Source organism: Ixodes scapularis, unplaced genomic scaffold (genome assembly GCF_016920785.2).
Source record: "Ixodes scapularis isolate PalLabHiFi unplaced genomic scaffold, ASM1692078v2 PGA_scaffold11__112_contigs__length_91849675, whole genome shotgun sequence".
NCBI lineage: Eukaryota > Metazoa > Arthropoda > Arachnida > Ixodida > Ixodidae > Ixodes > Ixodes scapularis.
The window spans coordinates 21,700,152-21,716,586 of record NW_024609837.1 but is presented as its reverse complement, the minus strand read 5'-3'; the positions used below and the strand labels follow the sequence as shown (position 1 = coordinate 21,716,586).

Below are 16,435 nucleotides of genomic sequence, written 5' to 3'. Positions count from 1 at the left end.
ATATGCTCACATCATGCCGAGTGCCAGATCGCGGGCTTGAAGTTTTGATCTAAGCCCGCTTTTGGTTCCATAATTGGTCGAGTTTCCTCATTTGTTTACGGAAATTAAATCCCCGAGAGTTGTGAGGGGAAGTTGATCCGCGGGCATTTATCAGAGAGCGAACAATAGGAGTCTTTTTTTTACAAAAATAAATATAGCTCTGTTCGCTTGCTTTGCAGTTTGATTCGGCGGAAAGTTGTGTAAATTGTGGAAGTATAAATGCGTCGTCTACTCCTCTTGCGTAGTTTCCTAAATTTGAATCATGAATAATTAAAAAAAACAATACCGCATTTCTGTAGAATAATTTTGGCTATTGGCATCTTTCCAGCGTTTGCCCTTAAAGTGAGTTTTTAAAAACAATTTGCCAAAATCGCACACTTAAAGTGATTAAAAAACATTGGTTTGCCCAGTTCCATTCTTTACCTTCGAAAGCACGCAGACACATCAATACTGTGAAAACTACGGTTCACCGCCCGCTCTACGCTCTAAAAAAGAATCAATGAAGTGAGGAGCAACACCCACAACTAAGGGAGGCTGGAAGATGTTCTCCGAGAAAGTACACACTCCAATGTTGTTAAAGGGTTACTTAAGCATACTCTACCGTTTTATTGCATCCTACAAATAAACCTATGCTAAGGCGTTCTTTTTGAAATCCCTGGTTTTGAGTCGCTTTCCCGGTTGAGCGTGCAGCATTCCAACCTTCACACAATACGTATGTTGGAAGCAAGAGCACAGATATTAGTTAAACTTGAGAAAGAAAACGAGAAGGGACGGACCAACACACCGTCCCTTCTTGTTTTCTTCCTGGAGTTTAATTATCCCTACCAACCCGCTCGTTCTGTCCTTGCAGATAGTAACTTCCGTGTTATTTGTTATACCTTGAGTCCCGTCTTTGTGGTTGACGCCTCGTGCCTTTTGGGCTTCTTGTGCTTGAGCCCGTTGGCCGAGAGGTCCCCGTCGAGTCGGCGCGAACTGCGGAACCAGAAGTTCTCCGACGCAGGGTGGGCTTCCGTGTGGCACTCGAGCGCCACGCTGCTTCCCAGAGCCGCGCCAACCACTTGGTTCGGCACCCAGATCATCGGAGTGACTGCAAAGATCACCCATTACCTCAGAGCAATGCCGTTTAGTCGAGTGTTTTTATCCGTAATTGTTTCTTAAGTTTACTCTTGATTGTACAGACGTGCAGGAATGAAGCCTAGATAACAGAGTGTTGGCGATTAGCAAACTAATGCGCGCCACTTATTGCAGAGGGTAAAACGCTTCGGCATTTCGGGTGCGGGGCTATACAAAGACTAAGAAACGAGGCTTAAATGCACGTTCACACTGTGTCGTTCGCGTTTTGTTGTGTTGTGCAGGGGGAAGCTTACGTCTGTTCACGTCGAGACTAGCCGGGACATTCGTGGTTTGCATTAGGTGTGGCAACTAATTGAACGATTAGCTTTGCACGCCAGTGTGAAGTTTTCTATGTAAACGTTCTTTTGTGAATGGGTCTTAACGGTGTACGTAAAACTTTCCGAACGCTTACAATATACACTCACCCGTGACGAAATGCTCGTCGCGATTCCGGCGGTACTCATTCAATTACCGTAGTAAGTAGTCTGGTTTTCTTCACCTCACTTTTCAAAACCTTGGCATTCTATTTACCGTACAAAATATACCCGCATTCATACGTGTGATACATTGAGCTGGCAAGACCAGGAACAAAGCAACCCATGACGCAGTCTCGCTTCTGCAGTAGCTTAGTAGAGCGTAAGCCTTTGAACGGCGGCACACTCATTTGCTTTCAACCAGACAGGGAACATTAGCGTCTTTTCGCGCATGCGCGAGGAATTCTTTTTTTTTTTTGTTTCTTTAAAGGTGAATCATGTTATTTGTTGTATATATTTATCATTGCTCAATGATGGTAGAAACGACGCACATTTTTAATTTTAATTTACACTTATGCTTTCTGTACTAGAATATGCAATCATAGCCTGGTTTCCCTTATACTCAAACCAATATCAATATCCTTGAAAAGTGTTCAGAGGAAAGCAATAAGATTTGTTTACCACAAATATGGACGGTTCGATTCCCCTATTTAGCTCCTGAAAGGGTACGGTGTTTTGACCTTTCCTGATCACGCAAATTAGGATGACTTAAATTATTGTTTATCCTTTACACGACGCTTTCAATATAGACAACATCATGTATGTGAACTTTTCTCAGACAAGAATAACAAGAAACAAACTCTTATCCAAATATTCCTTTAATATTCGTATACCTTCAGGTGCTCTTTGTTTTTTCTTCTACCACAAGAAATTGGAACAACTTCGACAAACATTTCTTTAGCTTCACAAGCGTAGATTCGTTGATTAATGCTCTTGAACTGCACTTCCTTAGTCAATTCATGAGTTGATGTGTTTGTTAGAATATTTAGGAAAGTGCCGATTTCGATCAATATATTGTTTTCGCGCACGTCAAAATGATGTTTTTATGTACCTTTACCTGTTATAATCCCCCAAGGGACTGACAACAATTAAAATAAAGACAAAATAAAAACAAAAAGGTTTATTAAAATAAACACCAGTCTCAGCACCAAATCACAAGTATTGCGTGATAATTAGCGAAAGAATCAGATAAACGTTTCTCAATTATTCGACCAATTGTTATATTTGCTTTATCAGAAACTTTTTAATTAGGCGTGCGTACCTAGTCAACAAGGCACGCTGCTGCAATTGGTAGGTTATGAAAGAAAGAAAAAACATTTTTCACGCTATTTAGTTGAGAATTTAAACTGTTGAAGCCACGTCATACTGAAAAAATTAACGTCTAATAAGCTCCTTTTTTTGCTTTCAGATGTGACTATGGTTTTCAAAACTTGCATATATCTTTCCCGGTGTACAAAATAGGTGATAATACCTGAATTGTCTCAAACTAACAGATCCTTCCGGACATTAAAAAAAGAACACATTCAACAATCTATTACTAATGTCTCATAGTCTGCAGTCGGTACCTCAAAATGTTTTTTTAAGCGCATACTCGCGAATGATTGCTTAGTGTTAGAAATTCTTCAGAAGACTAGCTTGTATTTTATTTTGCCTTAGCACCCCCAGACTGTTCTGTCTGAGATAAACGAACACAAGAAAACAGGAGGGATCTAGCGAGTTTTCAGCAGGCATAAATAAGTAAAGCGTTAAAAGTGCTTTTCGGCGTTTTTTTTTTTTTTTTTTTTTTTTTTTTGTGGCTATTATTCTATCGAGTCATATAAAATGACACTCACCTGCCTGAGTAATATGTAAGAAGCAAACGGAAGTACGTAATGTTGAATATCTACACGTATAACGCCATAACCACCTATTTTCGCTTCTTAAATCTAGATCTCAATGCGAGATGTCGTGTTTTGGTCATTAATATTTTTTAAGTACGATTACCCTTTCTGGGTCGCGCGCAAGTGTATTGCAAAGTAAAGCCTATTTAAAGGCAGCTCTGTCTGCGCTAGACATTTTGATTCCATCTTTATTGCTGAAGGAGATTGAAAATGATTTAAAGTAAAGATAGTGGTGCGTGAGTTATAAATAGAACGAGTTTAAAGGGAAGCTGAAACACTTCTTGAAAAAAACGAGTTAGAGGTGAATTCTGGCGTATTTTTATCCCGTGAATCTGAATATCACATTTGTTTTCTCTAAAGGTACAACTAAAAGCGGTCAAACGCGACAAACTTCCGACCAGTCGTGACGTCATACTAGGATCTTTGGGTCGCCAAGCGCGTGTCGCTCGTGTGGGCAGCGCGTGCAATGGCAAGCTTGCCAGGTATATTTTTCCACAATGACGGTAATTGTGGCGCCTCTTTCTGACCTTTTTGAAAATAGCAAGAGTGCGCGTGAATAGCTTTGACAGGCGCTGAAGATGCGCGAGAGCAGAGATTCCGAAAACTCCTTGTGTGGCGTCACACCCCGGGAAGGAGGGGCTTCGGCGGTACTTTAAGAATTAATTTCTGAAGCCTCCGTGTACAAAATTTAAAAATAATCTCGATATTCCTGATCCTGGAAGTAGAATGAAGGCCATTGAAGTGTTTTTTCTCAAATACAAAACCGCTTCAGTTTCCCTTTAAGTAGATCCTTTACGCTAAGCTTCGCTGCTGTAGTCTTATTTTGTATTGCAAACTCGCATAGCAAACTTCTGCGTCTCGTATATTTTAAGCGAACATGACAGAAAACTCCCACGCAACGCCGCCCATATTCGCGACATTGTGAAATACATGCACCGAGAGGCTACAGCGACTTCTGTGGCGCATCAAAGTCATCTAAAGACACTTCAACTCATTGCGACAGCTAGTGTAAGGTGATGCGTCTCAACGAATTTCCACATGGGCCTGGGCTCGCAATTTGTCAGTGTCAAGCTACCGCATTAACAAAAAAAATTCCGGTCGAAAGTTTTGAAGTACAGTGCAGAGTGAAATCCAGTTCGCCTTACTGACATTCAGGCACCCAAGCGTGCCGAATTGTCACACAGTCGTGATCACAAGCCCTTGCAATCGAATTTTTCTAAGATGTTTAAAATGCATGAAGGTAAAAGAAAGATTTCAAAGTATATAAGTACGATTTTAAGCCCCCATTGTACCGAGAAACTATGCCAAAAAATAAATAAGGTTTTTTTTTTTTGTTCTTAAATTAAAATTACAGAGGGGTTAAAATTGGATCTTCTGGATCAAAACCTTCTCGTCAGTATTGCTACCGAATTTCAAAATATAGCAATAATCTCTTCTAGATTGGTTGACCGAAATCAAGGAGTGCTATTCACCGTGTAAGACATTTAAAGCAGTGGAAAGTTTCATGCACACTTATCTCTTGGTTTTATTATTAACGCCATTTTAACAAGGAGCTTAACGCTTACGGTAGGCTTATGTAAATATTTATTTACATATTTTTTTTTTTCAGACGTCTATGTGCTCTCCATCTAGATACAGTCTTGGAGCATCATACATGCACGTTGATGGCAAACATCTTTCTTCTTGCAGTGAAACGGAGATTTTTCCAAGACACCGGACATCTCGCTTTTGTAAGGATTACATGCTATGTTTGTTCCTTTTTTACTATTAAATATCGCGTTCTTGCGTCCGATCGCCTGCGTACGCCTTCAAGGTCGAGTATTGCTCTTGTACATAAAAATTGCGCATTGCACTGCACGTAATTCACGCAGGAGTAATCAAAATCATGCCCTTGACGTTTCAAACACACGGCAAACAAAGCATGCTATCGCCGCGGGTTAATTGCCACCAGGCGGTTTTCTGGTCAGCCAATGGTGAAAACTTGAGTGTATGTCTATTCATATATGTATAATATATAAATATTAGGAAACTATAAAATGTATAAATTTTTTATAATTTGTTTCTGCCTTACACGGTTTAAGCAATCATTTCATAGTCAAAATAAAAATATAACGCATTTTGAAGTTTGATAGGTTAGCTACGACTGTACAACATCCCGTTTACGAAGCCTGGAAATACAGGTCGTCTACTAATTTGTTGTAATAGAGTTTTTTTTTTCTTTTTTAATGAAGGTTTATTGTTGAGGATATGTGCGATATTGCCGCAATATTTTTTTTATATATAAATTTTAGTACCAGTTTCACCACAGACTTGTAGAGGAGGCGCGCCTTGTCAGGCAGCAGATAACACCAGTGTTTATCGCCACCCTCGGTCTGTAAATTCAATCGGAAACAAACGTCGCTTTATTGATTATTTCAAATATTGAGTGAGTGGCTGATCGGTGGTGCGACGAATTGGTTAGTTTGTTTATGACATACTGATTCTTTGGCAATAAATAAATTGGACCACTGATTGCTTGGTCGTTTGGCGATGTATTTATGGGATGACTGATTGGTTTCTCGGTGAATGATTGATTGAAAAATTAATTCGGTGGCCGACTGGTTGGTTGCTTGGTGATTGACTAATTAATTGCGTATTGAAATAGGGGGTACTTACACGTGACCTCTAGAAAAATGCGCCGGCTGATGGAAGGTGGAACACCGTTGGAGGCTAAGCAGAGGTACGCCCCCATCTGGGACCGGGATACCCTGGGGAAGTGAAGTTCCGGGCCACGGTACACGGACACTGGAAATCGCACCAATGAAATCAGGGACGAGCTCTCGCCTTTGTACAAGTCGGCGCATATCGAGACAGAGATGCATTCCTCGACAACGCACTTCCGACTTTCGTGTTTTTTTTTGTGTGTAAAGTTTATTTTGTACGTTTTTATGTGATGGGGTAATGAATAACGATATAGATCAGGGGCGGCCAGGCTGACCAGGCTTAAGAGCCGCAAACGAAACCACGAAACTTCTAAGAGCCGCGGGGGGGGGGGGGGGGGGGGGGGTTGGACGAATTTAACTTTTGTTCAGAGTTTGGCTGTACGTATGGGGGCACAAGTCTGTACGACTGTACGTATGGGGGTACAAGGCTGCCAAACCGCAAGCCGTGCTTTATTCTGAAATCCTTTCTTTTTTTTTCAGGTGAAACGCAGAAAGGCCCGGGGAGGGGGGGGGGGGGGTGTTTTTACGAGGAATCTGCAAGCCGCACTTGAACCAGCAAAGAGCCGCATCATTGTCATCGGGTATCGTTATCTGAGGTATCGAAACACTCTCCTAAAACTCACTAATTTCACTTTTTAATGCTTGTACATCAATGTTGTAAAGGTGGTGACACCGACACGGGAATGTCAAAGAATACGGGTTCATATTTTTGTGATCCCGTCAATAATTATTATCACCTCGAGGTGTTTTGTGTTTCGATGTAGGGCGCTCTGTAGACAAAAAAAAAATCGAACTCTTATAAAAAACTCTATTAAACTAATTTCTCGTTTCATTTCTTAACAATACGTAAAGATTGCGCTTTCCGACATCACAGTATTCGCACGCCAAAAAAAAAAAAAATGCATATTGTTTAGAAACGCAATGTACTTCGCAAGCTGGGTGGTCAATATCTAGGCTAACGAAGCTATTGCGCATGCTCAATGTGCATTCAAACATGAACCCATCCCTTTCTTCTTTTACATACGTAAGAGTTAATGCAGCTCATTTACTACGTTACCAATAAATTAGGAACGAGACCTCTAGTCACGTACAGGATGATAACGGAAAAGAGGAGGCTCAGTTTTAGAACCTCCATAGCGGGCTTTCTACCCTTTACAGCTCTCGGGCATCTCTCGAGCGTGGAGCGTTCACGTGCAGAAACAGCACAGCCAAAGACCCTGAGCGCGTTGCTAGAAACAGGGCGTTCGAAAGGGACGCCCTGTAGCTCCTCCCCTGCTCAGTGACTATGCGGGTAGAGATTGAGGGAGAGGAGGACGTGATTGGGAGCGGTGACGCCTGAGTGCAGAGCTCTGACTGGAATGATGAGCGGGCCGACGCGAGGCTAGCTGCTTTTTGTCTCTACATACTTTTCTAACGCGTTGAAATGCCAAACATTGGCGTCCGGTGCACGGCGTTCGCGTTCGAACGCGTTCGAACAGCGAGTACAAAGGCAGCTAGACTCGCGTCTTACGCACGAATCATTCCAGTCAGAGGCCCGCGCTCTGGTTTCCTCGCGCTCTCATTGACTTCCTTTTCTCAGTGTGTACACATACAGCCTATACGAGGTGCGATCGAAAGGTTTCGGGGCTGATTTTTTAGCGTTAAAAGATAGGGCAGCAGAGTAGTGTGCACACAGCGGTCAAAGGAGAGGACCTTCGTGGCTCGTTGTACCAAAAGGCGTCGCTCTGTGAACATTAGGAACTGCGCTACACGAGTATGTCTGACCACATGCACGAGCATAACGGCGATCCCTCCATAGACTGTACGTAAACCAAAGCGAGAGCGAACATAAATTTCATGTCAAACGCGGCACATAGAAAAGAGAGACCTCTGAAATTATTAAGAAGGCCTATGTAAAGAAGCACTCAGATGTGCGAGGTGTTTAGAGTTGCACTCGTGCCACAAGAGTGGCAGAACCTCACTGAAGTCAAGGAGAGGTCGGAAAAGGTCGCTACACAAATCTTCGTTTTCCAGCGATGTTCTACCATTCCTGAAGTGCATGTGCCACTTAAAACACCTCGCCAAATCTACAGTTTTTTGACACAACCCTCATAAATCATTTCAAAAGTCTCTGTTTTCAATTTGTCGAGTTTGACGAGGAATTGATGTTCGCTCCCGCTCTGGTTTGAAGTCCATGGTAAAATCGCCATTGTGCACGTGCACGGGGTCACCAACACTCATGTAGCGCAGCACCAAATGTTCACAAAGCGACGCCCTTTGGTATAACGAAAAACCAATGTCCTTCCCATCGACTGCTGCGCGCGCATCACTGCGCTGCCGTCTCTTTTTAAGCTACAAAATCAGACCCGAAGCTTTTTCATCACACCTCCTAGTTCTGCATTCCTTTTCAATGCGGGTCCAATAGTTTCGTTACAAGAACAAAATATTTAGAACGCAAGCTCGAACGCCTGCGTACATTTGATACGTCCTCAAAGTCTGCGGGCCACTCAATCACACAACGAATCGTTCCCCCGCGAAAACAACAAATCCGCCCGCTACAAAAGGAAACTCCAGACAGGATGGTGAGAAAGAAGCAGTGTGTGTAACCGAACATTAGAGGCCATATAACTTGCGGTGTCAACCCGGAAACGAGCTCAGCGTAAAGAGTTACTGCCGACCGGTCATGCTGCTGACCCCACAATCAACGACGACATTAGTCTTCATTAGGATCCCTTCACAATGCTAGACGCCATGGCCCGCACCGTCCTTGACCCTCCCCCTCGTCGCTTTCTTCGCGTTCACAGTCGGACCACGTTTTGCGGGGCTTTGCGCGGGTCTTCTGAGGTGGTTCATATTGCTACGCGACTCGTGGGCCAACGCAGGCTTCATGAAGATTCGCGTCCCACGCTACCATCATGTTACACCCCTGGTGGGATTGTGTCGCTTGAGCACGTAGACATGGCCGAAGGAGACTTTCTGGCGACGTATCTAAATTAAGTTTATTTCGAAACAAAAATAAAACGGATCCCATCGGAGGCAGTATAAATGCGGCAACATGTACTGTAGTGGATGTTTTTTATATGTAGCGTCACAGACCTTATTTCTAGAGACGTGCAAGGGCTCTGTCGAGGTACGCCGTGTTTCATCAGGATCAACTCCGGCATCCAGAAATGCCATAGGGAGAACTTGTTTGCTTCCATGTTGGTGAGTAGGGGATAGCGTTGAAGGATTTTGTCGAAGAGAGAAATGCTGTCGGCGATTTGGGCTTAAAGTGAATACAAATCAAAAGGGGCGTGAAATTACAGGCATCATGAAGATGAAGGTGATGTGCAGTAGCGTTCAACTAAATGTCTTGGAAGCCGCCGGGCTCGAACAGCTTTGTCCGGAAAGGCATCTTATTTGTAAGGCGCTCTTTTTTTGCACGTGGACATGGTATGGTGAGTAACCTTTGAGACGGAAAGAGAATCACTGAGTCAGAGAATCACTTGCCGTTTGAGTGTAGAATAACACGATTCGTGACATGTGGCTCAAAATTACATTGTGACAAGAGCACTAAGTAGAATCGGCTATATTCTAAAACAAAAAAAAAATCTTAGAAACACTTAACTTTGACACTGTATCGTGTTTATTCTTCGTTATAAATTTGCCATTGTTACATTGATTTTAAATGTAAATAGATTTCCAGTCGTGGTTTTTCTTTCACATTTCAGTCTAAAAATATCAACGCATCTGGTCAAACTTTACACATCATCAACCATTTGTTACAAAGTTTGGGAAAAAAACGAAAAGGAACATCACACATTGGGAGGGACGTTTTCATAAGAAGTATCCAAAGCTGATAAAAAGGAAGACACTTTTAATCTGTGAATAGAAAACAATTGTGTTTCTGGTTACAGCAAAACTGTTGGATCAGAAACAACCCCGCGGCCTTCACGATAAAGCTCAATCTAAAATAAAAATGAATAATCCTTATCCAATAAGACACCCCACTTCTCTCTTTTATCCGCCCTGACCTCAGCAAACACAAGACACAAAAAAAAAATGAAATAAAAAAAAGAGCGCAAGAAAAGTTGTATGACGAAAATAATACAATTATCAGTATCCAAAGTCGAACACACTAAAACCCGGCCAATACTATTTCCTTCTATTGTTAGACCCTTCTCCATTCTCCTTCGTTCATCAGAAGATAAAAAAGTTATAAAGCGACAAGCGCTTTTTCATTTCATCGAATCCCAACATTTTGTTTAGGCATGTCAAATTGGTCATTTGTGAGCTAGTGGTTAGATTTAGTTTTAAGTTATGCATGTTTAGTTTTGTTGGTAATTATCCAACCGTCACATTTTATATATATATTGGTGATTCTCTCCAGGTTTCAATGAGTTAGATATGTCGGCTGGTCAAGTACTTTCTTATTTAATGTAAATATTCATAAAGAACACAAATGGTTTCTATCTGCAACATTACTATTATTTTGTTAAAATTTATTTCAATGAATAGTACCCGAGCTCTCTGAGTTTTCACTTTGACGTGTATATAAATAACGCTTACCTCCTGTTATCTGTAACGCAATGGGAAGGTATGAATAAAGTAAAATAAGTAAACCGAAATGAAGTGTTAAAATAATGTTGCCAGGATTTCGGAGGAATACACTCTCCACAAAGAGTGGTGGTATTTAGTGTAACAATGACCGTGCATTGTAAATTTAACGCCAACCAGCAAATATTTCGAATCGATAATTATTTGATTGCTCGATAGCATAGAAAAGAAAGGTATAATATTATAAGACGTCAAAATCGGAGACTAAGCAAAAAAAAAATGAAAGACGTCTACAAGTTTATGTAATGTTAAATTAGAGCGCAGGTTTTGAGGAGGAGAAGGAGAGGGTACGGAGGGGACTGTGTGCCCCCCCCTCATCCTGCGTACCCTCTCCTCCTACCCTCCTCCTTCTTTTCCTCCATCCCCTCCTCTCCACTCATGCACCAATTCAGTTTCCCCGCTAAATTTAGTGGGGAAATGAATTGGTGTTGAGTCACGTGACGTCAATTTCCCTGGAAAATGTAGCGCGGTTACGCCGACGCCTACGCCGAAACCATGAAACACGCATACGGCCGCCTAATAATATCTGCGCTCTAAATAAAAAGTAGGAGAGTATTCTATCATGCGCAACTTTTAGGTCAGTACGTTCTACTAGCACGTGTTATAGAGTCAGAGCCAAATTTTAGGGCTGTGACAATACGCCGCATGTGAAATTAAGTGAAGACAGTATCGACTGACGTTAAACTAAATCCTCGTCTGCTCGCCCTGTGGTTCTGGAATCTGTATACATTTACTTTTTTTTTCTCTTACTTAAGTTCATTCTTTCACTTTCTTGCGCAGGGAAGACTTCAAAAAATATCCTGGAGCTGCGAGATAACCATCTGCCAATATTCGTTCGAGCGTTTTCGATACTCGAAAGAAAAGTTGAAGAGGAAAGCTAGCGGGAGAAAAAAGTCTTAATTTTCGGGAGTCATCTCCCCCCTTCCCTTCGCCTCTGGGGGTACACTTTGCTGAGAATGAAGCGGAAATGTTTTGTCCCGGAAAAAAGAAAAAGGCTCGAATGTATTGATCAGGCAGCATCACTGTTGTGTTATTTATTCGGTAAGCGCACACGCTCTTCATATTATGTTTCTCGGAAGCGTTAAGCAGAAGAAAAAAAAATATTAACGCACATTTTTATGAAGTCAACAGGAGTGACTTTGTCAACAAAACCTCTTGCAGCTGATGGTTAAGATGCCATGGCGACAGCCCGACCAGCGACCGCTCGACGCTTACGCCAGTATTTCTGCAACAAACCGCCAGTATCGCGAAAACATTCAGCAAAACTATTTGTATCTTACGACGAATTTTGTTGCAACTTCATGTAATCTTCGACGCATGGACAGTCGAGGAAGTTAAACACCGCAACCTGCTATATGATTACCTGGCACTATACCCGCAGAGTCGGTGAAGCATTACCGAAAAATTAGCGAAACGTCCTGCGCCAGAAGCGGTCAAGCAAGTCATCTGCTTCTCACGTTGGAGTTGCGGTGACGTCAAATAGACGCCAAGCACTGATTGAAACAATAGAAGGTAGACTTCGAGGCATCTGGCATTCAGGTATACCCACTATAGTTTTTCAATCATCCAATAAGAGCTCGGCGTTTTGATATCATCGGAACCCCTGTGCAAGAAGCAGGCGAACTTGCGTTCCGTATAGGCCGGTTTTCGTACGCCAGGGAACGCTGCAGTGTCCACGAGACGCGCCTCAACAAAGTCGCCTTCGCGAGTGTCCGCGAGAGACTCGACACTTCGACGCTGACGTGAAGCGGCGTCCTAGCGTGAGCTAGACGCCGCTTCACGTTGTAAAGTAGGGTCTGTCAGCGTTTCTCAGCGTCTGCCCACGAGAAAAAACAGAGCGTTTTTTGAAAGGACGCAACGTTAACTTTAAGAAACAGGCGATGAAAAAATATTCGAATTTTTCTAGTCAGAGCCGCTGCACAAAACGTGAGAGCTACTCGTCTATAATCAATAACAACTGAAAAAACAACAAAACAACTCATGACGTCGCTTATAATGTTCGTACTTTTCACTCTGTGATTCGTTGTTCGTAGTTCCTATCAGCTTACCAGCTAACAGGAAAATTCAAAACGTGAGCAAGCACGCGACGGGAACGAGCCCATATCAGCCATGGAGCTTTCGGCGATAGTAGAAACTTGGACGCTAGCGTGGCTTCCGCACTCGAGTGACTCCGGGCCCAATCGACGCCGTCCACGTTCCTATACGAGACAATAAAGTCATTCTGGCAATATCCAGAAAGTGGGAGAGTCGCGGAATGTGGGACGCAGGCCATTTGCGACACACGTGCTAATGAAGCCGCGCGAACGAAACAACAGCAGACGCAATCCAACAGCTAAAGTAGAAACGAACCTCCAGAGAAAAAGAGACAGAAGCGTACGGACATATTTCGCAAATCTAAGAGTAGGCGGCCAACGAAGGAAAGAAAAAAATGGCTACCGGTTCGGAACTGCGCCAACCAAGCAAACAGAAAGAAGAAATATGGGCGAAATGTGCTCTAACGCTTCCGTGCGACTGGTTCACTCGAGCCGTCCGGCAGAAATCCAATAAAATGAAGGCATGATGGACACGTTCTTTTTCATTTTTGCCTCGTCAACGCCTCGCCATCATCCACCCTCCCTTTCTCTTTTCACTTGGGCTTTCTGTGCGCGTCCTCCCATCACTTTTTTTCTTTATTTCCTAGTCGCCCACTGGCCTTCCAATCTTTTCATTATTGTTTGGCCGTTCACTTAGAAAAGACTCGTTTCTCTATTGTTCGTTTTGGTTTGCTTAGGGGAAAACGTGTGTCCGCGACTGCTTCGTAACGCTCCAAAAATTTTGCGCCTCTTTTTTTTTTTTTCTGGTTCGTGACTGTCGATAGAGACAAGCTTATTTGCGTTATGTGAGTTCTTCTTTAGGTGACAAGGGTCCCGCATGTCACCGATGGACTTGCAAAGTAGTATCCCATCTTTTTTCTGGTATCTTTTTTTTTCTTTTTTTCAGAAGTGACCAACTGTCGTTTCAGAATTCGAATCTTTTGCCAAAAAAAACAAAAACAAGTCGTGTTGAGTCAAAGCTTATTCACGTCTCGTGCTTTCTCCACTAACCATAAAGGTTAAAAGCAGATAGAGATAAAAAAAGTTCAATATGTTTGGTATCTTCACATAGACCGCTTTTAATAAAGTGGTCTACAATCTCTCTCTCTCTCTCTCTCTATATATATATATATATATATATATATAACTAGTGTAGCGAAGAAGACGACAAGTCTGGAATCCAGAAAGAAGAACGACGATCGCGCGAGTCTAATAAAAATCTGACCCGTATCAGTGTCTTCAGTAACACCACTTGTCTCGGTATTCTTCTTCGCTTCACTTGATGGATCTGAAGTAGCAAATCTGCCTTTGCTATCTTGACGACATTGTCATTTTTGCACCGACGTTTGAAAAACATCTCGAACGAGGGCCACTGTTCCATCGTGTATTGCAAACGCCAATTTGAAACGGAACAACAAGAAGTGCCATTTTGCGACAAAATAAATTCGAGTTCTCGGACATGTAGTATCGAAGGAAGGTGTCCAACCCGATCCTCACAAAATTCGAGCAGTTGCAGAATTTTCCATCCCAAATACAGCTAAACAACGTCGTAGCTTTTTGGGGCTTTCCTCCTATTTTCGCCGATTTGTCCAAGAATTCGCAACGATCGTTGCCCCCTTACACGTCTTACTTGATACAACCAAGCCTTTTTATTGGTCTCCAGAATGCCAGTCTGCCTTCAATCAGCTAACAGCTCTCTTGACGGGCGATCCGATTTTATGCCACTTTGACCCCTCACTTCGTACAGAGATCCATACAGACGCCAGCGGCTATGGACTAGGCGCAGTCCTAATACAACGCGAACCACCCTGACCCAAGAGAGTTGTGGCATACGCCAGTCGCACCCTGGCAAAGTGCGAACGTAATTTCACTACAACCGAAAAAGAATGCTTGGCTATTATCTAGGCTATTTATAAGTTTCGACCATACCTGTACGGACGCCATTTTAGTGTTATCACAGATCACCACGCTCTCTGTCGGTTAACGTCGTTGAAAGACGTCTCGGGACGTTTGAAACGTTGGGCTCTTCGCCTCTAGGAGTACAACTCCTCCGTCACTTATAGGTCGGGACGCAAACATCAAGATGCTGACGGCCTCTCACGTTGCCCTTTGCCAACGATTGCTCCTGACGGGGACGAAGATCCGATTACACTCGCTGCTCTCTCTCTCTGGATGCTGTGGCACAACACCAGCTCCAAGACGCCTGCACCCAGACCCTGGTGCAACATATTACAGGTCTTCCTATCTCCAACAACCTCAAGTTCTCCAAACGAGCACGGCATTTTTCTGTCCGAGATAGCCTCTTGTTTCATCGTAACTATTCAGCAGACGGTCAGCGACGATTGTTAGTAGTGCCACGGCAGCTTCGCTCCGAGCTGCTACAGTGCCTCCATAACGACCCAACGTCGGCACATCACGGGGTCTCTAAGACTTGTAATCGTTTACGTGGCCGATATTACTGGCCCGGCATGTGTCCCTTTGTGCAAACATATGTCAGTTCCTGCTTATTGTGCCAACAAAAACAAAAAAACACCTCAGAGTCCGCCGGGTTTGCTCCAACCGATACCTTGGCCCGACAAGCCATTCGAACGAGTCGGAATCGATCTGTATGGCCCTCTACCAAAATCATCTGAGGGAAACCGTGGGGTTGTCGTCGCAATTGACCATCTGACGCGTTACACCGAAACTGCTGCCCTGCCCACCGCAGGTTCTCACGAAGTTGCAAACTTTCTCTTAAACAATATTATACTTTGTCACGGCTCGCCTCAAGAACTACTCAGTGATCGAGGAACGGGTTTTTATCACAACTCGTCGAAGACATTTTGAGAAAATGCAATGTTATTCATCTTATATGAATATATATTTATTTATTTATTTATTTATACTTCAAAGATTTTGTCGGCTATTTGGGTCTAACGCTAGATTTAAATTGATATCAAATCACTATTCAAGTCGATTCATGAAAAAGTGATTTCCATTATGCGAAATTTTTGTATCGCGTGCGACAACATTCCAGACAAAAAAAAAATAAAGGTAAGCACTATAAATGTAAGGGTATCCTACTGCACATTTTCTGCGCTTATAGGAAGAATCCAGAATATCAAACTGCGTTTACGCCAAGAAACAACGACTTCATTTGCTCACTCCAGCCACAAATCATCAAATTAAAAAACATCGTTTACGTTTTTCAGGGCGACGTATTCTTAATTACTTATTCAGCCTGATTTTTGAGGGAGGTATTTTATATTAAAAAAGCCCCCCAAACAAACCGCCGTAATTTCCGTCAAACAGAGTTCAGAAAAAGAAAATAAGGCTGTTAGAAAAAAGAAGAAAGAAACAACAGATACCATTTTGAAGCGTCGCGCGGCACGTTGCTGGGAAACAGACGCCTGCCTATCAACCCAATGGCCATCGGTATCAATTATCGCGGGCAAGAGGGCGCCCCCAGCGTGCGGCAAAGAGAACTAATACACCGTAAAAATAAAGTACAAAACAAAATTCAACACTAAAAGGATATATACATACCTATATATATATGTGTATCTCGGTTTCACAATTTGGGTTTTCTTACTCCTATTTTAAGTTGATTTTCCATTACCGGTCTTCGCGTGCCAGTTTTCTTTTCCTAATTCGGGCATCTGGCAGACGTCTGAAAGTTTGCCATGGAGGCGCTGTGGAACGCGATATCTGCGACAAAGCACAAACCGACAGTAAAGCAATACCAAAATGGCAACAGCCAA

General features: G+C 42.8%; 1 protein-coding gene across 1 annotated transcript in view; it reads right to left on the bottom strand.

Moving 5' to 3' along the window:
* The window catches only part of LOC8034316 (hemicentin-2), a 76,220-nt gene that overhangs the window by 33,715 nt on the left and 26,070 nt on the right, over positions 1-16,435 (bottom strand). The window contains exons 8-9 of the mRNA XM_042289150.1: positions 6,002-6,130; positions 918-1,126 (exon numbers count right to left, since the gene is read on the bottom strand). Of these exons, the coding sequence (XP_042145084.1) occupies positions 918-1,126; positions 6,002-6,130 (338 nt within the window). The remainder of the gene's footprint in view (positions 1-917; positions 1,127-6,001; positions 6,131-16,435) is intronic.